This window comes from Chanodichthys erythropterus, chromosome 14, assembly GCF_024489055.1.
Source record: "Chanodichthys erythropterus isolate Z2021 chromosome 14, ASM2448905v1, whole genome shotgun sequence".
NCBI classification, from domain to species: Eukaryota; Metazoa; Chordata; class Actinopteri; order Cypriniformes; family Xenocyprididae; genus Chanodichthys; species Chanodichthys erythropterus.
In genome coordinates this window covers 21,659,125-21,685,119 of record NC_090234.1, presented here as the reverse complement: position 1 = coordinate 21,685,119, position 25,995 = coordinate 21,659,125, and the positions used below count along the sequence as shown (strand labels likewise).

General features: G+C 34.2%; 3 protein-coding genes across 9 annotated transcripts in view; 2 read left to right on the top strand and 1 right to left on the bottom strand.

The window, feature by feature from the left end:
• Positions 1 to 12,283, top strand: part of stat4 (signal transducer and activator of transcription 4) — a 46,606-nt gene extending 34,323 nt beyond the window's left edge. The window contains exons 34-48 of the mRNA XM_067410262.1: positions 3,011 to 3,169; positions 3,371 to 3,463; positions 3,611 to 3,670; positions 3,889 to 3,918; positions 5,803 to 5,893; positions 6,005 to 6,043; positions 6,122 to 6,205; positions 6,314 to 6,412; positions 6,505 to 6,640; positions 6,750 to 6,805; positions 7,672 to 7,766; positions 8,331 to 8,470; positions 8,573 to 8,761; positions 10,754 to 10,826; positions 10,926 to 12,283. Of these exons, the coding sequence (XP_067266363.1) occupies positions 3,011 to 3,169; positions 3,371 to 3,463; positions 3,611 to 3,670; positions 3,889 to 3,918; positions 5,803 to 5,893; positions 6,005 to 6,043; positions 6,122 to 6,205; positions 6,314 to 6,412; positions 6,505 to 6,640; positions 6,750 to 6,805; positions 7,672 to 7,766; positions 8,331 to 8,470; positions 8,573 to 8,761; positions 10,754 to 10,826; positions 10,926 to 10,953 (1,372 nt within the window). The 3' untranslated portion in view covers positions 10,954 to 12,283. The remainder of the gene's footprint in view (positions 1 to 3,010; positions 3,170 to 3,370; positions 3,464 to 3,610; positions 3,671 to 3,888; positions 3,919 to 5,802; positions 5,894 to 6,004; positions 6,044 to 6,121; positions 6,206 to 6,313; positions 6,413 to 6,504; positions 6,641 to 6,749; positions 6,806 to 7,671; positions 7,767 to 8,330; positions 8,471 to 8,572; positions 8,762 to 10,753; positions 10,827 to 10,925) is intronic.
• Positions 12,284 to 14,874: 2,591 nt separating this feature from the next.
• Positions 14,875 to 22,080, top strand: LOC137036357 (signal transducer and activator of transcription 1-alpha/beta-like). 5 transcript variants are annotated; one of them, XR_010897161.1, is made up of 8 exons: positions 14,875 to 15,724; positions 15,885 to 15,963; positions 16,847 to 16,945; positions 17,094 to 17,241; positions 19,358 to 19,564; positions 19,874 to 19,888; positions 21,596 to 21,747; positions 21,942 to 22,080. XR_010897161.1 is itself a non-coding variant. In XM_067410487.1 (6 exons), exons 1-5 carry the CDS (start codon positions 15,665 to 15,667, stop codon positions 19,530 to 19,532), a joined length of 561 nt encoding a protein of 186 aa, XP_067266588.1. In that variant the 5' UTR covers positions 14,875 to 15,664; the 3' UTR covers positions 19,533 to 19,564; positions 19,874 to 21,045. The 5 variants fall into 5 exon arrangements, 1 of the variants encoding a protein (XP_067266588.1); XR_010897159.1 differs by having other exon boundaries at positions 19,874 to 19,929; XR_010897160.1 differs by lacking the exon at positions 19,874 to 19,888 and having other exon boundaries at positions 21,591 to 21,747.
• Positions 21,967 to 25,995, bottom strand: part of glsb (glutaminase b) — a 54,972-nt gene continuing 50,943 nt past the window's right edge. For 2 of the 3 annotated variants that reach the window (XM_067410483.1, XM_067410484.1), the window contains exon 18: positions 21,968 to 24,848. In XM_067410483.1, the coding sequence (XP_067266584.1) occupies positions 24,692 to 24,848 (157 nt within the window). In that variant the 3' untranslated portion in view covers positions 21,968 to 24,691. Of the gene's footprint in view, positions 24,849 to 25,995 lie in introns of all 3 variants that reach the window. The other variant, XM_067410486.1, reaches the window with a different exon arrangement.

The window sequence follows — 25,995 nt, the reverse complement described above, 5'->3', positions numbered from 1 at the left end:
GGCGTTCATGGGGAATTTTTACCTAGGAAATTCATATACTCAATAATTTCGTTAGCACGTGAAGGCAGCATTAATAGACCATCTCATTCTTGTGTTTAGAGTCCCCCTAAAAATCAAAATTTAAGTTTTTTTAGCTTTTAGTATGAATATGTTAGCCATAAAGCTGCAGTCCGTAAGTTTTGCCTCTTTGTCGCCATCTCTGTTTGAAACCTGCAATTGCAGTTATTTGTGGAATTATCGTCTTTACGTGGGTTGTGTATCGGCACGACTCCTCAGCGCGGATGAATCTAATGTTTGCTGTCAGTCACCATATCTGTGTGGATATTGTACTTTGGAATAACAGATTTTACTCTTGGAAGTATGACCAAAATAAGAATTTTCACCGGAAAATGTCATCTGAACAAGTAACAAATCTGCCACTTTTGTTTTGACCAACTGAGGGAAAAAAAAGCATTACAATAAATTGCGCTGCCAATGGTGATTAAACTGAACGATCGCTCAGCTTGGCTCACATCAAACCATGCAAATTATTATTATCGTTATACTTTGTTCTCAAATTGTTAATGTTAACAACATCATAATTACGTGACTGTGTATTAGTGTTACCTGTAGATTTCAATTTCTGTACAGTCTAATCTCTAATGTTAATTTGTCACCATACAATCCACCATCAGAATGATAAGTTTAATTATTGCATATATTCTGCTGTTGGAAAAGGCTATAAATGATCCGCCTCACATGTGATATAGCCTAGTTAGCTGGGACTTCTTTATGTAAACAGACGTGACGCAAAGACAAACCACAACATGCTCGAATTTCCTGCGAATACCCACCATTACCACCTGAAATATAAAACTTTATTACAAGCTTACCGTTGTGAACCGGGCTAAGGTAAGGAGATAGTTTTGAACACTGGCTGGTTATGTACTTTCTCAATCATTGATTTTGGATCATTTTTAACAAAAAAAAAAGTTATGGACAGCAACTTTGAGGTTATGAATAAGCTGGTGTGTTCCAAAACAATGAAAAAAATTAGGAGATATAAGCATTCAAAACTTACAGTCTCTCACTTCCCCTAAAATTAATGTTTTTATGACATCACCGGGGTCTCATCAGATCTGTCCAATCAAATGCTCTCTAGAATCTAAAGCATCCCGCCCCCTACATTATAAATAGATGTTGAATCTTGTTTACACATTTACTATTTTCTACATGGTGAATGGCACATAGTGCACTATATAGAGGATAGGGAATGATAAGACAGTTTAAATATGCTTTCCAATGAGGCGAATGAAGTCTGGTTTCACGTTAGTGTCACGTGAACCGCCGCAGTGCACACAGTCTGCTCCGGTCCAGAGACACGATAGCACAGAGAGGATGAGATGTGTGAGTCGGCTCAGACCACAAAATGTATCAGGCAAATTTGAATTCTGCACATGATGTTATATTTTAAAGCATTATGGAGATTAGGAGTAGAAACGGTTAGAGGTTAGAGAAAATTAGGTTTTACCGAACTTAAGGCTCTGGCTAAGCTGTGATATAAACGAAACACTATTGGCTATTTTAAAAAGGGGGAGGAGCTGTTCGATATGTCCCGCCATGTCTTTCTGTTTCATTTGAAATTGTGTCAACATACTGAATAATGCTGTGCGTTACAAGCACTTCAGTGGGCCTTTAATACGGAGGAAGGACTGGACTAGGAAGGACACAGCCTCATTAGGATGCATTCTTCTGTTTAAGAAGCACACAGTGACGAAAAGTAATGAAAAGTAATGTGTTACATTACTTTTGTGTTACTTTTTCTCACCTGGGCTGGGATTGATTGTTTGTTTTTTAATAACAACAAAAAGTTCCATTTTTGGCAAATATTAAGGCCCTTAAAAGTGAAATTAATAAGCAAATTAAGGAAATGCAGATTTACACCTGTACAGTAGAGGGCGCAGCTCAAACTAATTTTACAGATGTGCTGCTATTCTGGATTAAAGAAGAACAGGATACCAGAGAAGGAAGTTAAACACTCTAAATTTCTAAATCTAATCTAAAGTAATTTTTGCATATTAGTATGGTTGAATTAGATCATTGAAGGTCAGCAGCAAAGACACTGGTTAATAAAATGATATTTAATACATAAAGTTTATTTGTGTAATTTAATATAGTTAATTATTACAGGTTTGCATCAAATTCTGAAATTGCATTACACTGTTTTTATTAATTTATCATGTCTACACAGCACACTCTGCACTTTATTTCTCTCAACATGGGGACAGGAGAGCTGTCAATCAATAAATGTGAAAAAGTAACTTGTGTTACTTATTTGAAAAAGTAACTTAGATATTTTGTTTAAATTGAAAAAGTTACTATACTAGTTACTTGAAAAAGTAATATGATTACATAACTCGAGTTAATTGTAATGCATTACCCCAACACTGATGATGAGTAGATTTATTAAAGTTAACATAAAACGGAAGTTGCGATAATCTTTTCTTCCCTGTTTTGACATATATCAGAGTGAAACAGCTTCTCGAACAAGAAAAAATTTAGGGCGGGACTTAATTTTGCCTGTCGGGAATTGATTGGATCGTTGTCGTTTACTATTGCTGTGATGTTGTTAAAAGAGCGAGGGGAGTTCATTTGTTTAGTTTACGGGGGCACGTGAAAAAAATAATAATGATGTGCACGCATAAATCATTTAGGCTATAATAAATACTGGAATATTCCATGAAAAAAAAAATGTCAATTTTGATTTTATGGCAAATTCAAGATATTCTATTTGATAAATAAATACATTTTATTGTCAAATAATTATCATTATTTGATTTGAAAGAACGTCATTGAAATTACAGTTTGTTCCAGAGGTACATTTATAAAATAGGCGCATTCATATCCGATCTCAAGCTGGAGCTGATGAGCTCATATTGATGAACTCATATCCTTTTGTTTGTTTTGGTGCTGTCCTTGGTACTGATGTATTAGTTTTTTATAATTAGCTAGTGCATGAATTGTGCTGCAGGTTCACAGTGGTGGCAGAGTGTCTGCAGCAGATCCGTCAGCAGCTGAAGAAAGTTCAGGAATTGGTGCAGAAGTTCACCTACAACAACGACCCCCTCACTCTGGGCAAGAGCCAGCTGGATGAACAGGCCCTTTCACTCTTCAAAAACCTTATATTAAAGTGAGACACAACACTTGAACTATTCTTCCCTTTATATGTCTTTATATGTAGAGCTCAAGCTGTAGAAAGAGAAACTGCTGGTTATTGACACAAGGATTTGTGGGGTTGAAAGTTCAGGGGGATTTGAATATTTTTGTGTACGTCATTTCTGAAAGATTGTAGTCTTGAACAGGATGACAGCGGTTGTGACATGTCTTTCAGTTCTCTTGTGGTGGAGAGACAGCCGTGTATGCCCACACATCCTCAGAGACCCTTGGTGATAAAGACAGGAGTTCAATTCACAGTCAAGATCAGGTGTTTTGTTTTGTTTTTTAATTTACCATTACTGACGCTGTTATGTCACTCATTTTAATAGATGCTAAATGTCTGAGAAAATCCTTTAATTTCAGTGATGTTGATGTATAGCCAAAATCCAATCTAATATGCTTTATTATTTTGTAGATCACTTGTCAAACTCCCTGAACTGAACTGTCAACTCAAAGTAAAAGTCTCTATTGACAAGTAAGTAATATCTATCTATCTATCTATCTATCTATCTATCTATCTATCTATCTATCTATCTATCTATCTATCTATCTATCTATCTATCTATCTATCTATCTATCTATCTATCTATCTATCTATCTATCTATCTATCTATCTATCTATCTATCTATCTATCTATCTATCTATCTATCTATCTAGTGTATTCATACAGTATATTTGTTTTTCTCCTGTAGAGATTTAACAGAGACTGACACAATTAAAGGGTATGTAATATATTACACAGAAACTCAGAGCTCAAATGTGATTTATTACTATAATGTGATGTTTTGAATGAGCCAAATGTATTTAGATATATAGCAAGCAGAGGTTAACAGACCTTTAATTGTTGCCCACACAACAACCACAAATGCTTCTGCAACCCACATATTAAAAATCCTGCAACTATATTACAAACCCGTTTCCAAAAAAGTTGGGACACTGTACAATTCAATATTTTATTCAGAATACAACATAGATGACATATCAAATGTTTAAACTGAGAAAATGTATAATTTTAATGGAAAAATAAGTTGATTTTAAATTTCATGGCATCAACATATCTCAAAAAATTTGGGACAAGGCCATGTTTACCACTGTGTGGCATCCCCTCTACTTTTTATAACAGTCTGCAAACGTCTGGGGACTGAGGAGACAAGTTGCTCACGTTTAGGAATAGGAATGTTGTCCCATTCTTGTCTAATACAGGCTTCTAGTTGCTCAATTGTCTTAGGACTTCTTTGTCACATCTTCCTCTTTATGATGCACCAAATGTTTTCTATGGGTGAAAGATCTGGACTGCAGACTGGCCATTTCAGTACCTGGATCCTTCATTTATGCAGCCATGATGTTGTAATTGATGCAGTATGTGGTCTGGCATTGTCATGTTGGAAAATGCAAGGTCTTCCCTGAAAGAGACGACGTCTGGATGGGAGCATATGTTTTTCTAGAATTAGATATACCTTTCAGCATTGATGGTGCCTTTCCAGATGTGTAAGCTGCCCATGCCACACGCACTCATGCAACTCCATACCATCAGAGATGCAGGCTTCTGAACTGAGCGCTGATAACAACTTAAGTTTTGTCCTCTTTAGTCCGGATGATATGGCGTCCCAGTTTTCCAAAAAGAACTTCAAATTTTGATTCGTCTGACCACAGAACAGTTTTCCACTTTGCCACAATCCATTTTAAATGAGCCTTGGCCCAGAGAAAACGCCTGCGCTTCTGGATCATGTTTAGATATGGCTTCTTTTTTGACCTTTAGAGTTTTAGCTGGCAACGGCGAATGGCACGGTGGATTGTGTTCACCGACAATGTTTTCTGGAAGTATTCCTAAACCCATGTTGTGATTTCCATTACAGCAGCATTCCTGTATGTGATGCAGAGCCGTCTAAGGGCCCGAAGATTGCGGGCATCCAGTATGGTTTTCCGGCCTTAACCCTTATGCACAGAGATTGTTCCAGATTCTCTGAATCTTTGGATGATATTATGCACTGTAGATGATGATAACTTCAAACTCTTTGCAATTTTTCACTGAGAAACTACTTTCTGATATTGCTCCACTCTTAACTTCTGAGAGACACTGCCACTCTGAGAGGCTCTTTTTATACCCAGTCATGTTGCCAATTGACATAATAAGTTGCAAATTGGACCTCCAGCTGTTCCTTATATGTACATTTAAATTTTCCGGCCTCTTATTGCTACCTGTCCCAACTTTTTTGGAATGTGTAGCTGTCATGAAATCCAAAATGAGCCAATATTTGGCATGACATTTCAAAATGTCTCACTTTCAACATTTGATATGTTATCTATATTCTATTGTGAATAAAATATAAGTATATGAGATTTGTAAATTATTGCATTCCATTTTTATTCACAATTTGTACAGTGTCCCAACTTTTTTGGAATCGGGTTTGTACTATACTGTACAGTAAGACTATATATGATCTATATAATAATCACTAGATAGTAAGCCTGAAATGCATAATGACAAACTGTAATATTTCAAACGATCCTGTTTTGAATCAAATATTTTAATGGCTCACCATTAGCATTTCAACACATGCCACCAAAGCTTAAATAATCTAATTGTCTGTTTTCTAATGTCCTAGATGTAGGAAATTCAATATTTTAGGGACAACGTCTAAAGTTATGAACGTAGAGGAATCCAATGGATGTCTAGCAGCTGAATTTCGCCATTTGGTATGATATGGAACAACCCATGACAAACAGATAAGACATTATTGCACATCACAAATACATGATAATGTCTGATTGAAAACTTATTGTCTCTCTCTTTTTACCTCCTCACAGCAATTAAAGGAAATGAAATGTAACAACAGAACCAATGAGGTAGGCCAAAATACACATATAATGATGTCAAATAAAATGAACTAAAAGAATCGCTGATGTTTTTCTCTTTTATTACAGACTCCTCTTATCATTTCTGAGGAGCTGCACTTACTTAAATTTGAAACTCAACTCATTCAGCCAGAACTATGTGTTGATTTATCGGTAAAGTACTCTGAAATGTTGTTACTATAGCAGTTACATGGGTACAACATCTCAAGTGTTGATCATACCAGTAATTCTGACCTGACTTGTTTTATTGTGATTAAACAGATCATATCACTTCCTGTTGTGGTGATATCCCACGTAAATCAGTTACCTAGTGCCTGGGGCTCCATCTTATGGTACAACATGCTCTGCAGTGAACCTTACGTATGGCCGTTTCCCATCATCAGTGTTTTTTTTTTGTCCTCTACTGATGCTTCCATTCTGACTCTTGCTGTCCATCTCACTTTCTGTCTCAGAATCTGACGTTCTTCTTGAATCCGCCTCCAGTGAAATGGGAGCAGCTTTCAAAAGTCATAAGCTGGCAGTTTTCCTCGGTCACGAAACGAGCGCTGAACTCTGAGCAGCTGAGAATGCTGGCCGACAAACTTCTTGGTGAGTTTATGTGTACTTTCTTTTACCACTTGAAATGGGACATGGGAGTAAATGCTCACAGTTAAATATATAGTACAGATTTTTTTTTAGATTTCATATTTGTTTTCAGGTCATGAAGCCCAAGGTGACCCTGAGGGTCTCATCCACTGGAATACATTTTGTAAGGTGGGTTTATGGTAACAACTGAAACAAAGACAGGAAAGTTGCTTTCGTTTTCTTCAGCCAATCTCGCTTTTGTTTGTTCCTCTGCTGTCACCACATGATTTACGCATAAAACAAAACTTAAAGATAAAACTGAGACTGTGGAAGAACCTGATACCAAATAGAACAGATGGGCTTTTAGAACTCGACACTAACTGTATATATATATTCAGTTGGTGTCAAATGTTTGGAAAATTATTATTATTATTTTTTTTTATGTTTTTGAAAGATTATGCTCACCAAAGCTGCATTTATTTAATCAAAAATACAATAAAAACAGTAATATTGTGAAATATTATTACAAATTAAAAGGACTGTTTTTTATTTGAATTGAATTTAAAATGTAATTCATTCCTGTGATGCAAAGCTGAATTTTCAGCATCATTACTCCAGTATTCAGTGTCACATGATCCTTCAGAAATCATTTTAATATGCTGATTTGCTGCTCAAGAAACATTTATTATTATCAAGGTTGAAAACAGTTGTGCTGCTAAATGAACAGAAAGTTCAATAAGCATAATTTATTTGCATTTATTAAATGTATTATTTATTTAAATAGAAATCATTTGTAACATAAATGTCTTCACTGTCACTTTTGATTAATTTAATTCATCGCTTTATTGCTGTTTTTATTATTAATTTATTTTTGATTGAATAAATGCAGCCTTGGTGTGCATAAAAGACCTCTTTCAAAAACCTTAAAAAATGTAAAGTTTTCAAACTTTTTACTGGTACTTAAATTATAATGGGATGTGCAATAGACATTATGCCATATTCACTTTACCTAATCAAATGGAGGTAGTAAAAATAACTTGTGTGTTTTCACCTAGTGGTCTCCTAATGAGAGGGGTGTACCATTCTGGCTGTGGATGGATGGAATTCTGGACCTTATTAAAAAACACCTGCTCAACATCTGGAATGATGGGTAAGAGCTCCATCACTACAGACTCAGGAACAAACACCAAGTAGGGCTGGAATGATCTGTCCGCTGTATATTAGAATCTGTTCCATTTTAGATGAGCACAATCAGCCAATGTATTTATTGTAGAAATTTTCACATTTTTAAAATTCCTATTCTAATTTCAGTTTGAGATTAACAAAGTTAGTTAACATAAACTCAACATTCACCCTATTTTCTTTCTTAATATATCTTTCTGGTCTTATTGTGTATGATTCACCAGTCTGCTTGTCTTTGTAATCTTTAATCAAACTGTAACAACGTGCTCTGCATCTGTTTGCTCCATTCTGATATATGATGCCCACTTTTCACAATTCAAACAGTTCCCAGTGGACAAATATATAAGATGCTGTTTCATGTATTTCAACTTTAACCAGAATGGCGTGATAATGTGTCAAAATCTATACAGCTGTATATTACAACTTATAGTATTGTACACTGAAATTTGTTTGACATTTTTATTCAATGGTGCATGCTGCCAAAAAACTTTATTTATATATGTTTTTTTGTATTTCTCAAAATAATATACAGGTATATTATGGGGTTTTTAAGTAAAGGGCAAGAGATGGCTTTGCTGAGAGACAAACTCCCAGGCACTTTCCTCCTCCGCTTCAGTGAAACCTGTCGAGAAGGAGGAATCACCATCACATGGGTGGAGTATTCAAAGAAGGGTGTGTGCCGGTTTGAAATGTTATATTATTATTATTATTTTTAACAAAACAGTATCCATCTGGCAGTCTTTTACTAAGTTTTAACATGTGCATAAAATATAGGTGAACCAAAGATGCATTCCGTGAAGCCTTACACTAAATCGGATCTGGCGTCCATCTCCTTGCCTAACGTCATCCGTGACTACACCCTCACTGCTGCAGAGAAGGTTCCAGTGAATCCCCTCATCTACCTTTACCCAGACATCCCAAAAGATGACGCTTTTAGTCGCTACTATACCAGCGCATCTGATGGTACACTTTATTTGACTGTTCATTCATTCATTGAGTAAAAAAGAGGGTAATGAGTGTAAAACTGATCAAGTTCTGCAAAACCAAACTTTCTAAGTACATCCTGCTGCAAATAACATTATAATACATATAAAAAGATATTATTATATTTTAAAGGGATAGTTCACCCAAAAATGAAAATTCTGTCATCATTTACTCACCCTCATGTCATTCCAACCCAATAAAGCTTTTGTTCATCTTCTGAACACAAATGAAGATATTTTAAATGAAATCTGAGAGATTTCTGTCCCTCCATTAAAAGTCTGTTCACCCAAAACTCAGTTTGAAATCATGGTTCGTTAAACATAAAAATTGCTTCTTTTTCTTTTTTCAGTGGTTTACTGAACAAATTGTGTCTCTGTCTTTAAATAAATTCAATTATAATTAAAAGTCTTTGAATTTCGCGATAAAATGGACAGAATTTGAAAGATGAGGCTTTGTTTATTATTGAAAGCAACAAAACACAGAGCTTATTGAGATTATTGGTGCTTAATGGTGGTTAAAATTGGTTAACAGGAACAACGCTCGTCGAGTACACATGTACTCGAGTACACATGGGTACACATCACGATACTAATACGTGTACCGTTACACCCCTAATATGAACCAAGTGGTTTAATCCAAGTCTTCAGAAGAGACACAATCGCTTTATATGATAAACAGTGTTTACAGCATTCAAATTGGCAAATCTCTGAGATTTCATTAAAATATTTATTTGTGTTTAGAAGATGAATGAAAGTCTTATGGATTTGGAAGAAGGGTGAGGAAAGGATGATGAAATTTTTATTTTTGGGTGAGCTAACACTTTAATTTATTATAACCCATTTCTCTTCTGACTGTGTATGGGTCAATGACGTGACGGGTCTTTTTTTTTTTTTGCCCAAAGGCCTTAATAATAATAAAAAACAAAGATATGACATTCAAAGTATGTAAGGTAGTACAACTAGATCTCTTATATTGAATCCAAAAGGTTTTAATTATATTTTGCTACATATAAAGGTATTTTAAAGATTTTGAAGTGTCAAAAGGTCATCCGGTTTAACCTTCCAAAGGCCAATACAGCCATTTCATTTGTGATTAAAATATCTTAAATGTAATAAATGTATATATTATCAGCATAGTGCAAAATGGTATTAAAATTGTGTGTGGTAGTCATTGCTTTGTTATGAGAAAGAATGTCCGGAAAAATGAATTTTATTGATATCATTCGGAGTAACCAATATAAAGGGACAATTTTGGATCAAGTCATGCGGTTAATATCATGTGACACCTACAAAGGAGCACATGGTCATGAAGCAAAGTAACTAACTTGCTTTTAACTATTTAAAAAATTCATGTTTTCACTTGCTCATATGCATGTCCCGAAACATCACGTCATTTGGTGCAACCGCTATAAAACATGGAAAATATTGTAATATTTAAAAAAAAAAAATGTACTAAGTATAAAATGTTTGATTGTCCTTTTGCTAGCTAGCTAATTATCAGCCTGTTAGCACTGTTTGAAAATAATGTCATTCGGAATAACCAAAAGTGTCATTCGGTAAAACCGAAATTTTTGACTTTTTTGGTGACAAATTTTGTCCATCTTGTAAAAAAATGACAAAAGCAGTGTTAATTGATTATATAAAAACACATAAACTTATTGTTAACAATTAATAAAACTTCAAAATTAATAATATCTCCATTATGTTTTTTTTAACTTTTAAAAACCTTATTTGTCAATGACCCGTATATATTCTTACAGTGTATAGTGTCCCTAAATATATAATCACACTTAAAGATGTATGAATGTCATTTAATGAAAGAGAGCACATGCACTTTTTTTTTCCAGCAAGATGATTGACAAATAAAAATTTGTTAGGTTTGACATCACAGAAAACGGATAGACTGTTGAAATGTGAAATGTTAGTGGAAATGTGTTCAAAAACACACCTTACATGTTCTTATGTCCATCAGATTCAGAAGAGATGGAGACAGACAACCCTATCAAGCCATATATACCCAGACGCATGATTTCTGTGTCAGAAAAGTAAGCAATTACTTTTCCATACTTTCTACTCTTTTTTTTACATGAATGTATTTGTTTCCGAAAAACTGTATTTCATGTTTTATTTATCCATATTTTTAGCCCTGTTTCAAGACTCCAAAAGTGTTAGAGTACATCGAGGCAACGCTGGTTTGAGGAACGTTTCTCCACCGATGCATGCTGCATCTGACACATAGATAACTATAATGAATGATGAAAACAAATAGAGATACCCAAATGATTCATCTTTGCACAGGTCTTCTCTCTACTATATTAGTCATAAGGATGTACTACATTTACTCTCCATTTCTAGTGTGAAGAAGAGGAGCCATTTTCTTCTGTCAAATTACAGAACTTGTAGTTAAAACATGTAATCTTATTTCTTTTTGTTTGTTTGTTTTTATATAAAAAATGTGAATATATGGTCAAAAAACTTTTGAAGAGAATTTTGAAAATGCATTTTTTTTTAGTCTGTGTACCAGTATTGCTATAGTGGATACAAATACTCTGAAAATCTGTTTCTTTTAAGACATTTGTTTGTGAACAGGAAATCCTCCTCTGTCTTGTGAAGGACTTATTTATTTTTGCACATCAAAATATCTTTACTGTATATACCATTGCCTTAATTGCACAAACACACATACTGATTTCAGTCAGCCAGGCACAGTCTAACAGAAATAAACAACAACCATCTTTCTCCAGTCAGAGATACTGCTTCAGATCCGAGCCATTTTGTTTCTATTTTTGAACATTAGACATTGTTTCATAATGTGAATTACTAATAAATGATTTATAATCATGTAGTTCACACATTTTTCTTTTTTTTTTCAACAGCAGGTTCTCTTTTTCATCCACCACCTTCTCTTAATTGAAATCTTAAAGTTTAAAGGGTTAGTTCACCCAAAAATGATTTTTTTTTTTTTTTTTTTTTGTCATTAATTACTCAAACTCATGTCGTTCCAAACCCATAAAACCTTCATTTATCTTCGGAACACAAATTAAGATATTTTTGATGAAATCCGAGAGATTTCTGACCTTCCTGTAGACAGGAATGTCATAACAAATTTTGAAGCCCAGAAAAGTAGTAAAGACACTGTGTGTGTGTCTCAATCAGCTCCCGAGCTCGTGAATCAGTATATCGTGTACACAGATTCGGGCACTGGTAAGGACAATGTGTTCACTACACATTGGGACACTTATGACTCCGACTTATGACTATGACTTATTTCCGGCGACGTGACAATGTCCTCATTGTACAACATCACTACTGGTATTTACGAACAACAGCAGAGCTGATATTTTTAATGTTATTTAAAGTACATTATGATCAATTATTTGCTTGGTACATATACGTGCAACATTTCAGCTGTAAATAAATTATAAATGTTAGCTAGATTATGTTCATTACCTGTCTAGCGATGTATGTTTATGCAATAAATAAAATAATGGTTTGTATTTTTAAAAACATCTATCGTGTTGTTATGTGTAGTGAGTTGGCTCACGAGATTCAAGTTTCATGATTCAGAACTTCCGTTAAGGGAGTATAACGAGCATCGATGCTCCCTGGATTTGACGGTGCATTGTGGGACTTTTTAGGGATCGAACATTTCAGTGCCCTGGAAGGATTCTGCGATTGAGACAGCCCTTAAAATGGCCGACTCCCTGGTGCCCTGACTACTGAACTAGGGAGCTGATTGAGATTGAGACACACCCATTGTTAAAATAGTTCATGTGACTACAGTGGTTCAACCTTAGCTTTATGAAGCGACGAGAATACTTTTTGTGCACAAAAACAACAAAAAAAAATTATTCAACAATTTCATCTCTTCTCTTCACTGTCGGTCTCCTACACATCAGAATGCAGGCTCAGTATTGGCTGACGCTGTACACGTGAGCACCATGGCATGGTGCATGCACGTGATGCTGACGCAGGAGCTGGTCAATAATGAGCTGGCATTGGCGTTGAATTTTTTTTATGATATTACGGTCTATATGGAGGTTAGAAACCTCTAGGATTTTATCAAAAATAATTTAATTTGTGTTCCGAAGATGAACGTCTCACGGGTTTGGAACGAAATGAGTAATTAATGACAGAAATTTCATTTCTGAATGAACTAACCCTTTGAGATAACGCATGTAAGTCTGAGGCCACTAGTGGCGGCAAACAGAACTGCAAAAATGAATAATGTTTGTTATGCCTCAGGGAGCATTTTTAATTCTTTGAGCATTATTGTTATTATTATAATTACTCAATTTTTTTTATTTTATTGTTAAAGATTTTAATAATAATTTCCATAATCCATTAACTGAATATTTACATATTTACAATGAATTTTACATGCTTATTTTGCGTGCCACAGGTAGTGCCCCAGGGATGACGCGTTTTTGTAGGGCAACCCGGAAGTTAGCGGTGCACGGGTTCCCTCGACTGAAAGCCTATTAATTTTTCCCATAGACTTTTGGAAAATCGCAGAAAATAAGCTCTGTGTTTAACAAAGGGTTATGACACTTACACGTTTTGTCTATCAAGATAATCTTTATAAGTTAACACAACATTTATAGATTTTGAAGCCTAAATAAAGTCGTCAGATATAAAAGGCTTCCTCAAACTTTATTTAGAAAACAACTCTATTTAAAAACATGTTCGCTGATTATGATCTGCGCTGTGTATGAATACTTATCCACTTTTTCATGAGAAATGCTGTCCAAATGTCCCGTTTTTAATGATGACGTCTAAAGTCCCCGCCAAAGGAAGTAACGTTAGTCCCTTTTAGCACTTTGTTAGCAACCGCCGATTTTAAGACACAGTAAAAGTTTAAAAAATCACAAGTGGGTTATAACTGGTGTGTTTTATGTCATAGATCAAAACGTGAAAATATTTAGAGGCTTTGTTAACCACAGACCTTATTTCAGGCGATTTAGCAAAAACCCATTCAAAAAACCCATATGCTGCGTTCCAATTCGCCTACTTATACTACACCCTAAAAGTATATACTCTTTCTGTGAACAAAAAGTACTTACTTTTGAGTGTGTAGTAAAAGAGTAGACAAGCTTTGGGACATACTAACACGTCATACAATCGCGTCTTTTCTCTCTGTCGCATCCAGTCACCGTAAACTGGCCTGTCAATCATCTTACATCCTCCACATTTCATTTAGTTAATTTCCTACCGTATCGGAGAGAAATGCAGCAGGTTGATCTGCAGTCGCGAGTCTTTCATGTGGAGAACTCTCCTCATATTAATGTGATGCATTTAAAAGTTAATGGCCAATCGGATCTTTATAAAAGTCCATATTGGTATTTGCAGATGAAAAATAACACGGGTAACATTAAATATATATTTTCTATTAGGTTAAACTGATTATTAGTCACTCAAATCTCTCAGCGTCAATCGCGTATATCCGCCATGTTTTGTAGTTTTTAACACTTTTTACTCGTGTTTGTAGTTCTGAACTGAATCCTCGTCCAATGCGCAATGGGTTGTGGGCAATATTAGCCTCTATAGTGTGCACGGATCCACACTTCGAAAATCTACCGGAAATAGTAGACCATCCGGGGACTTTTGGCATACTATTTTCAACAGGCGGTGCGTTCCAAACGGGATATATCGCCCTCCGAAGGGCACTTCGGAGTGAAAATAATCATGGCCACCATATTGATATTCGTTCCAAACCGAAGTGCTCAAAACTGGCCACTTCAAAGGGCCCTTCGGAATGAAGGATTTCGAAGGGAACAACTGATGGACACTTCGGGCCCCCATGATCCTTTGCACAAGGAAGTCTGACGTCACAGAATGGGTACAGGAGGCTCAGAGATCGATTTTAACTATAAAGGTATGTATAATATTTTTATGTACTACTTTAATATTTATACGAGTTAGATTTGGTACAAAATCATTGTGGTCAAAACGACATTGTACTTCAACAAAAAAACTTTACAGCTCCCTTTATCAGTCCATTCAAATTTTTAAAATACATATATACAATATAGCCTACATGCCATAAACCTAAAATAAATAAATAAATAAATAAACTAACGTTAAATAAAGGGTGCAGCTTGCACAATCTACTCCTCCTTGATTGTCTCGTTAAGATGACGCAGAAGTGCGTTCCAAAAAAAGAGTTTTTTGACCCCTACACCCTTCATCCCTTCGAAGCTCTCACTCCGGAGGGTAAATCCTTTGAAGGGATTAGGGCATAGGGATGAGCCCTTCCGAATGGAACGCAGAGATACTATGCTTTGGGACACACTTATTTTAATCTCACATAGCCTACTATTTAGGATGGATAGTATGGACATTGGAACGCAGGGATAGACTTTATGGCGTTGGAACCGGAAGTCCTAAAATGAAAACAAATGCCTAAAAAATACTTAATTAGTGTTTAATTTTTTTTGCATTACACACTAAAACCAGATAAAATAATCAAATCATGTGAGTACATTCAGTGTTTTCCCTATTAATCTTTATCAAATGGAAGTTTGTCTAGGCTTGCAGAAGCCGTATGGTAGCATTTTATTCTGAACATCATAGCTACTAAAATAACTTCCTGATTCAAAACAGCAGCAACAATAACAGGTACACATCTCTCTGCTTCATTCTTTTCTCACAATATTGTATTTTATTGAAGATGTATTTATAATCATTTTATGCTGCGTAGCAGTAGCACTTTGCACAACATTGAAAAAAAATATTTCTCGCATTGGGAGCACTTCGAGGATATTGTTTGTTTATATAGTTATGATCGTATCCTGAATGAGGAGAAGACAAGGAAATCATTCATACTTTTTAAATATAGCCTACTGCCATTCGTCGAAGTACATGCCTAATCTAATAACTGAGTATGACGATGAAACAAAAAGAGTTGGACCATAAAGTCAACAAGCTGAAGAAGAGTGTGCAAGTAAATCATCTTATTGTAATTGCTATGACACTCCTAATTTTTTAAAACATGAAGCTTCAGTTACACAACAGACTCCTCTTCTATTTGGATATTTTACATTAACTTTATGACGATATACAGTATTGAAACATTTCCCACAGTAGCTGCTTTTTTTCATCAGGAAATAGAAAAGGACATTCAGGTTTTGGAAGATCTGCAAAACAAATATGACTTCAAGAGAAAGACTTTGGATGGTCAAGGTAAAATGAGAATGTTAAGCATTTCTGTTCTGTATAAAAATAATAGGCTATATATCAATTGATAAAATACATCACATATGCAGTTGTGAAGTACTGATCCAAACACTGTACACCTTTTAACAAAATGAGAGGTTCTTAAAAATGAATATTCTAACAACAGATGTTTGCATTTACTTAAAGGGTTAGTTCACCCAAAAATGAAAATTATGTCATTAATAACTCGCCCTCATGTCGTTCCAAATCCATAAGACCTTCGTTCATCTTCGGAACACAGTTTAAGATATTTTAGATTTAGTCCGAGAGCTTTCTGTCCTTCCATTGAAAGCGTTTGTACGGTATACTGTCCATGTCCAGAAAGGTAATAAAAACATCATCAAAGTAGTCCATGTGACATCAGTGGGTTAGTTAGAAGTTTTTGAAGCATCGAAAATACATTTTGGTCCAAAAATAACAAAAACTACGACTTTATTCAGCACTGTATTCTCTTCCGGGTCTGTTGTAAATCCGCGTTCATGACACCACAGTGACAATGCTGAATAAAGTCGTAGTTTTAGTTATTTTTGGACCAAAATGTATTTTTGATGCTTCAAAAACTTCTAACCCACTGATGTCACATGGACTACTTTGATGATGTTTTTATTACCTTTCTGGACATGGACAGTCTACTGTACATACATTTTCAATGGAGGGACAGAAAGCTCTCGGACTAAATCTAAAATATCTTAAACTGTTAACAAGTAGGAATGTAGCTTCTGAAGGCCAGTACTAAATGAAAAGATATGGTCTTTAAACACAATCAGAAAAATGCACACAAAAATGTACACAGGAGGAAATTTTTCACAAAGGACAGCTTCATGGACATTATTATTCCTTATATTTTCAGTGGAGGCTGAAACAAAGGGTCAGACAACGAAAGAGAACCAACCTGAGGAGATGGCCATTAGACAAATGTTTACTAGCCTGAACATAAAAAGAGAGGTAGGTCAGTAAGTACACTTGCCCACAGAATTCATTGTGGTTAATGTTACAGTTTCCTTCAGTAGATCTACTGATATTCTATAGTCGTTGATATAAATCAGTGGTAGAATCCCTTTAATATAGCATTGTATACTCATTATGTGTGCAGGTAGTGATAAAGGAAATTGCTAATGTACTGACTCTAGCAGAGCAGATCAAGCTCACACTCATATCAGATGAGTTACCCGAGTGGAAGAAACGGCAGCAGATGGCTTGCATCGGTGGTCCGCACAACACTTGTCTGGACCGGCTGCAGAGCTGGTGAGTACCTCTAGTGGGCGCTGCCCAATATAAAGAGAGAGCAATTATTATTCCCATATGGAAGAGGATTAAGGCCAAGCAATAATAAAAAAATGAAACCATCTCAAGATTAAAGTTGTTCATTTTCGAGAAAAAACTTGAAAAAAGAGAAAAAAGTCGAGATAAAATGTTGAGAATAAACTCGTTAAATTACGAGAAAAAACTAGTTAAATGTCGAGAAAAAAGTCGAAATAAAATGTTGAGAATAAACTCATTAAATTACGAGAAAAAAACTTGTTAAATTTCGAGAAAAAACTAGTTAAATGTCGAGAAAAAAGTCGAAATAAAATGTTGAGAATAAACTCGTTAAATTACGAGAAAAAAATAGTTAAATGTCAAGAAAAAAGTCGAAATAAAATGTTGAGAATAAACTCGTTAAATTACGAGAAAAAACTAGTTAAATGTCGAGAAAAAAGTCGAAATAAAATGTTGAGAATAAACTCGTTAAATTACGAGAAAAAAACTCGTTAAATTTCGAGAAAAAACTAGTTAAATGTCGAGAAAAAAGTCGAAATAAAATGTTGAGAATAAACTCGTTAAATTACGAGAAAAAACTAGTTAAATGTCGAGAAAAAAGTCGAAATAAAATGTTGAGAATAAACTTGTTAAATTACGAGAAAAAACTAGTTAAATGTCGAGAAAAAAGTCGAAATAAAATGTTGAGAATAAACTCGTTAAATTACAAGAAAAAAACTAGTTAAATGTCGAGAAAAAAGTCGAAATAAAATGTTGAGAATAAACTCGTTAAATTACGAGAAAAAACTAGTTAAATGTCGAGAAAAAAGTCGAAATAAAATGTTGAGAATAAACTCGTTAAATTACGAGAAAAAAACTCGTTAAATTTCGAGAAAAAAGTTGAAATAAAATGTTGAGAATAGTCATTAAATTATGAGAACAAATTCGTAATTTAATGAATTTGTTCTCGTAATTTAACAACATTTTTCATATAATTTAACAAATTTGTTCTCGTAATTTAACAACTTTTTTCTCGTAATTTAATGACTATTCTCAACATTTTATCTTGACTTTTTTCTCGAAATTTAACAAGTTTTTTCTTGTAATTTAATGAGGAGTTTTTTCTCGTAATTTAACGAGTTTATTCTTAACATTTTATCTCGATTTTTTTTCTCGAAATTTAACAACTTTAATCTCGAGATGGTTTTAATTTTTTTATCATTGCTTGGCCCTAATCCTCTTCCGTAATTCTGCTTTTTCTGTTAGTACCATTATAAATACTAAGGCTGCCCTTTTGAAAACATTAGTACTGAGGTGGAGAAAGTATCCTCAGGCATTATAAAAGGGTTAGTTCACCTAAAAATGAAAAACTCAGCAATGCAGTTACCACTTTCAAGGCCCAGAAAGGTAGTAAAGACATCGTTAAAATAGTCCATGTGACTGCAGTGCCCCCATAAAAAAATAATAACAGCAGATAAATATGACTCGTGTCCCATATTACAAGTCTTCTATATCAGTATGATAACATTTTTCAACTAAAATATCTTGCTATATTTGTTGAAAATCTGCCCTAGATCTAAGCGCATCTATGATGGTCCATGAGGGAAGTAGTGACTAGATCGTACTTGATTTGATTCATTTCAATAATCCAATACACACAACTGATCTGAGCTGCATTTCTCAAAGGCCTCATAAGCCTAAATAGTTCATTGGTTTCGATGATTTCCTTAATTTTACATTTTAGTTTTTGGGAAACTAATCTGACTGATGATCCTGCTTTTAACTGATTGACTTAATTATTCGATCAGGTTTGGAACAAATTGTGGGTGAGAAATATATATATTTTTTTTGCATTATCTATGTATTAAAAGTATTACTGTATGTTCAGATTAGAATGGGAGTCCAGAACTGAAGTAAATTCATAATTTCATGTGTCTTTGTAAATGAATAGACACAGAAATCTGTCTTTTCACTAATTAAAAGTCTGAAGCTGTGCATGTACTTGCATTATTTTTCCTATTTATGGCCCAGAACAACGTTACCTTATGTTTATGACTTAAACATAAGTTATGAATTAAGGAATGAATTGTAAGTCTGATCTAGTGCATGAATTGTGCTGCAGGTTCACAGTGGTGGCAGAGTGTCTGCAGCAGATCCGTCAGCAGCTGAAAAAGTTCAGGAATTGGTGCAGAAGTTCACCTACAACAACGACCCCTCACTCCAGTGAAATGGGAGCAGCTTTCAAAAGTCATAAGCTGGCAGTTTTCCTCGGTCACGAAACGAGCGCTGAACTCTGAGCCGCTGAGAGTGCTGGCCGACAAATTTCTAGGTTCGTTTTAATGCCGCCTATCAGAAATATTCAACTTCACACTTCTGAAGTCCTAATTATGAAACCCTAGAAACCCTAAACTTTTCTCTATCATGTTGAAAATGTGTTTTTTTTTTCAAACCTGGTTGGTTATCAAAATTAGTTTCCTAGTCAGAATTAGGAGTTTCCTACTCTGAGGTCACATGTACGCCCCCTGAAGTCGTATTTTTTACAATAATTCCAATGACACATGAAAACAGCATTATTGTAGTAAATGCTCATATTTAAATGCACAGCACATGTTGTTTTAAATGTCGCATGTGTTTTCAGGTCATGAAGCCCAAGGTGACCCAGAGGGACTCGTCCACTGAAATACATTTTTACGTGTAATTTTTATGATAGAAACAAAGAAATGAAAGTTGCTTTCGCTTTCTTTAACCAACAATGCTTTTGTTCTCTGCTGTCATCATGTGATTTACTGATAAAACAAAACTCACTGAGGACACGATACTGTAAAGAACAGAGATGAACCAGCCTACATAATTGTATTATATACACAGATTATATGTGGCCCTGGACCACAAAACCTGTCATAAGTCGCACGGGTATATTTGTAGTAATAGCCAACAATACATTAAAATGATCAATTTTTCTTTTATGCCAAAAATCATTAGGATATTAAGTAAAGATCATGTTCCATGAAGATATTTTGTAAAGTTCCTACCGTAAATATATCAAAAATGTATTTTTGTAAGTAATATGCATTTCTAAGGACTTCATTTGGACAACTTTAAAGGCGACTTTCTCTATATTTTGATTTTTTTTTTGCACCCTCAGATTCCAGATTTTCAAATAATTGTATCTCAACCAAATATTATCAAACCACATCAATGGGAAGCTTATTTATTCAGCTTTCAGATGATGTGTAAATCTCAATTTTAAAAAATTGACCCTTATGGCTGGTTTTGTGGTCCATGGTCACATATGTGAATATAATAACTTGATAAATGACAAGGCAAAGCAGTATTTTCCCATTACATCACAAAGTATTCCGTAGAATATCTTGTTTGTTTTCATCTGGTGGGTGTGGTGGCTTACTCTTGCAGTGGATATATGAACATCTAGAACTTACTAAAAAAATATGTACTTAACATCTGGAATGATGGGTAAGAAGTCCAAAGAGAAAACATCATTTTTTATGACAAATGCGATAATCTCGCACATTACCTTACTTCTGCGTTGTAAAATAAGGTGGATAATGAATGAGTCAGATGGACACTTTTATATAAAACAAAAATTGTCCACTTTCATTATATGCAGTTATATTATGAGTTATTTGAGTCAAGCGAGAGAGAAGGCTTTGTTGAGAGACAAACTCCCAGGCACTTTTGTTCTGCGCTTCAGTGACAGCTGTCATTGTGGAGGAATCACATGCACTCTAAAAAATGCTGGGTTGAAAATGGACAAATCCAGCGGTTGGGTTAAATGTTTGCCCAACCTGCTGGGTAGTTTTATTTGAACCAACTATTATTTAAAAATTGCTATATGGCTAGCTTAAAATGAACCCAAAATAGTTGGGAAATTAAAAACCAGATGCAATTAGAGACAACAATAATAGACAAAAGGTGAATGTTTATTAATAAGCTTTAATATTTTATTAATATAAACTTAATAGTTTATTAATATACATTTATTAATAAGCAATTTAATAAATGTTTATTGTTTAATAATTATTCATTGAACATTAATAAATGTTCATTTCCAACATACTTTGGGTTAATTTTAATTAAGCAATACAGTAATTTTTAAACAATAGTTGAGTTAAATAAAACTACCCAGCAGGTTGGGCAAACATTTAACCCTACCGCTGGGTTAAAACAACCCAATCGCTGGGTTTGTCCATTTTCAACCCAACTTGGGTTGTTTTTAAGCCAGCATTTTTTAGAATGTGGGTGGAGCACTCAAAGGATGGTTTGTGCTGGTTTAACCTGAATATTTTATGATTGTGGTGTGTTTTGAAATGTCTCTTACAACATTATTTTGTCAGCACAGGTGAACCTGTGGTCAGTTCAACAAAGCCGTACACAAGAGCAGATATGAATAGAATACCTTTACCAAACTTGGAGAGAAGGATCCAGTGAATCCCCTCATCTACCTTTACCCAGACATCCCAAGAGACGTCGCCTTTGGTCGCACATCTGATGGTATATGGTAGACTTTTAAATGTACATATAGGCCTACTGTATGTACTTCATTCTTTTGTTATGTACCATATTTGGCATGCAAAGGAATCAAATCACACACATAATAAAGTGCATAATAAAGAGCAACATATTACAATTTCAGTTCATCCTCCATCTGCATCTGTTCTGAGACTCTTGAATGTGTTCTCTTTTAGCACTAGGAAGGATGAATGAAAATCCAGGACAGCACTACAACACATCTGGATATGTTCTTGTGAAGTGTCAGGGTCATCTGACCTAAAGGATTTAAGCTTTGAACTGGCAGAACATTAAGTTAGCAATGCCGAGTTCAAGTGTTTGATTCCCAGAGAACTGATAAAATGTATACCATGAAGTTGTTTTGGATCCAGTGCATAAATGTGGAAAAATAATCTCTTTTACTTGGTTATTAAATTTCGGAGCATAACTTATCCTGTTTCCGCTCTGACCATGACAACTGATAGTTGAGGTTGTTGTGCTATTATTTTGAGATGTAGATATACATTATAAATACAGTGGACAAAACTACATAAAACATTGAAATTCTGCTTTGGTGAGGTTGTTTGTATGAGAAAATGACACGCTTTTAACTATCAACACATTTTTATTCATTATTGCACATAAAAGCAAAATTTTTATATACCATTGCTTTAATTGTTCATGTACACACACCAGCTTTAGTCAGCCAGATACAGTGTAATATAAATCAGAAAAAATATCTGCTTCAATCCGATTGTATCTAGGTGAATACTGAATAGTGTTAAAGTGTCTTTAAAATAGTTTACATTCATTTACTTTGACATGAACTTTTTCTTCAAGTGTTTGGTCCGAAGTTTGACATCATCTTTCCACTGCTAACACAAATGTCTTTAGAAACTACATTTACAGTAATTTAACACTTCATCAATTCAAATACATGGTGATAATATAGAATGTTTATGCAATAAACGGGTGTGAATGATGTAAATATTGTTTATAATGTGATTTTTATAACTTCATACAGTTTCCTGTCATCTCAGTAAAATGTAATGTTTTATTTTTGATCACTCTTATTCTCAGATTGTGCGCTTTTTCAAAATGCAGTCATTTTGGGGGATCTGCATGTTAATATTAAAATATGAGTGTGTGTACATTGAAGAATAGATCTGATAGGTTACCGGTCTGATATAGACTAACAGAAATAACATGTCTTTGGCAGTGGTTAAAATGTTTAAATGATGTGTTATAATGAAATAAAAGTGATAGACATTTTAAACAAAAAAAATAATCTACAGTTTTATTCTCTACCAGGAGTGCATGCAAGTTTATATTATGAAAATATATATTTTTTTTTTTCGGGACACATTCTTGCATTCCATCTGCAGTTTTTTTATTATTATTACATGTACTTAATCAAATACTATAGAATAACTTAAAGGGAATTTGACTTAATTCTGATTGGTCAATCACGCCATTAAGTCGTCTGTTATTTTTTTCCTTATTATATAATAGTTTGTTCCTGTCCTTGATTCTGATTGGTCAATTGCTGTGTTTTATTCATGATAAAACACGGCTATGACTGCTTCACCCAATGGTTCTGTGTATCACTACACAACACCCTTAGCAACCACTCTTAGCAAAGTAAACTGTTTGTTCTCATTGATATTGTTCATTGAAGCTTACTGCATTATGTAGAAGAGTATTGTGAGAAAGAGATCGACTGAACGAGTTTATTACCTGCATTCAGATTTAGCATTTAGCATCTTCAGGTCAGTCCTATGTTCATAATAAAAAATCTGTTTAAATGTCTGCTGCAATATCTTGTCCTTTTAACAGTTAAAGGGTTTTCCCGTGACTGACAGCGCTAGTCAAAGCATTTGTCAGTTGCGTCTTGTTCCGTGTTCACAACAATTCATTTTTTTCAATATAAAAGTCTTCGCTACAGACTAACACACTTATAAAGACAGTCTTTGCCGCCATCTAATGACGTAATAATGTAACTTCTGTTGCTGTTCACAGTCAGGGACTATTTTTTTCTGGCGGAAGGAAGACTTTTAATTAAAGTTTACTTCATGAAAGTTGCACTGATACATATTTTTGGCTTTAATATTTGTATTGTGTGGTAACTGTTTTATAAAAGCAATAAGGTACTTGAGGCTAGTGCTGTATCGTGAATAAGTCACGGCTGAATGGTGTTAGCCACGACGCAAAGCACAACCTCTCATACCTCACTGCTTACATACTAACCAACATTTGTCAACATTTGACCGATTGGTAATGGAAATGTAATGGACTGGGGTTTTTTTAGCAAAAGATTCAAGATGATATAAGAAGTAAAATTATATTTAAACTAAAATAAGTTGACATGGAATATTTCACTTATTTGGTCTCACATGAGATCGCAGTATACGTGATAATAGGGAAGAAAAGCTACTTTTTCGTCTATTTTTAAGACAGTACGAAGAAGGAATAGACTATATGTCGTATGAAAGACTTTATATGTCGTGAGCATTTTTGGAATTGTGTCAGATCTTGCCTAATGCCAGACCGTATCCTGTTTGAACGGCTCCACCTAAACAGGATTGTTTGGTATCAATCTACTGTAAGTTTAGCCGTTTGCCCTCAGGAAAACAATGGCATATATTTAGCCATTCACACCCACACTTCAGTCACCTTTCACTTGCACTAAAGAATTTAAGAGATACATTGAGAGTCCTTTCACAACACTGCATATGGACATTATCATTACTCACACCCTTTCTTGCGAAGAAGAAGTTGGGAACGAGCCAAAACTATCTCACAAAAGCATACAAAAACTACAGGAGACAACGTTGAACGAAAAAAAAAAAAAGCACACAAGTTTTGACCAAAACAGCACAAAGGTATTGTAAAGAATCAGTCCTTCATTGGGCTGCTCCAGAAGAGTGTCCTCTAGTGGTCGAAATGATTACGTCTCCAGCATCCCATCCAGGTTTTTTTCAGTGGTCTCTTTATCTGCGTCAGGATTCACCGCTGGGTTGTACTTGCTGCTGTACTCCTGTAGAAGCCCGAGCACCTCATGATGACCAAAATGCGTCGCCTCATCAATTGGTGTGTTGCCCCACCTGGAGGAAATAAACGTTAGTTCATTTTCAAGGTTTCCACACCTTTTCCATGTATAATGTATAATAATATATTATTATTAACTCTAAGACAGAAATATATCACTATTGTAATGCAAATGCTCTGTAAAACATTTTTTTATTTAATTATATAATTATTTTACTTTACAGTATTAAATAACACTTTTGTCTTAATTTACAACATTGAAGATTTGTTCCTATGAGAAATGTAAAACATAGTATTCAAAATAATAATAAAATATGAATAAATATATATTAAAATTATATAAATAATGCAGTACATAATACAGTAAAAACAGTAATATTATAACAATTTAAAAACTATTTTCTATTTGAATATATTTTACAAAGTACATTTTTTTTTCTGGATTCTTTGATGAATAGAAAGTTCAAAAGAATAGCATTTATCTGAAATATAAAGCTTTTGTAACATTTTACACTACCGTTCAAAAGTTTGGGGTCAGTAAGAATTTTTAATTTTTTTTTTAAAGAAATTAATACTTTTATTCAGCAAGGATGCATTAAATTGATCAAAAGTGACAGTAAAGACATTCATAATGTCACAAAAGAATGCTGTTTTGAACTTTCTATTCATCAAAGAAACCTGGGAAAAAAATATTGTACACAATAAATGTTTCTTGAGCAGCACATCAGCATTAGAATGATTTCTGAAGGATCATGTGACACTGAAAACTGGAGCAATGATGATGCAAATTCAGCTTTGCTAACACAAGAATATATCACGTTTTTATTGTATTTTGAATTAAATAAATCCAGCCTTGGTGAGCAGATGAAACTTGCTTTAAAAACATTAAAAATCTTACTAATCCCATACTTTTGAATGGTAGTGTATATTTTGCAAGGCTGTAGAACCTCTTGTGTTTTGTGATTGTACTGTTTTTACTTTTTTTTTTTTGCTTTTCTTTCTTTTACGTCACTGTCATGTTATGATGCAAAAATTACATTTATTTGTTTGTTACATTTATTAATGTAATTCTTTGTGAGTGCAATGTGTGTAAAATTACTTAAAATACAATAATTTAATTTCTAAATAAAAGTCAGTAGGTGAATATTTACTTTAAAGGGTTAGTTCACCCAAAAATGAAAATTCTGTCATTTATTACTTACC

Coding starts and splice junctions, on each gene's coding strand:
- LOC137036357 (XM_067410487.1), top strand. CDS start 15,665: ATGACGATGAAACAAAAAGAGTTGGACCATAAAGTCAACAAGCTGAAG. Junction 16,946..17,093: donor GAACATAAAAAGAGAGGTAG/GTCAGTAAGTAC, acceptor GTGTGCAGGTAG/TGATAAAGGAAATTGCTAAT. Junction 17,242..19,357: donor CTGGACCGGCTGCAGAGCTG/GTGAGTACCTCT, acceptor ATTGTGCTGCAG/GTTCACAGTGGTGGCAGAGT.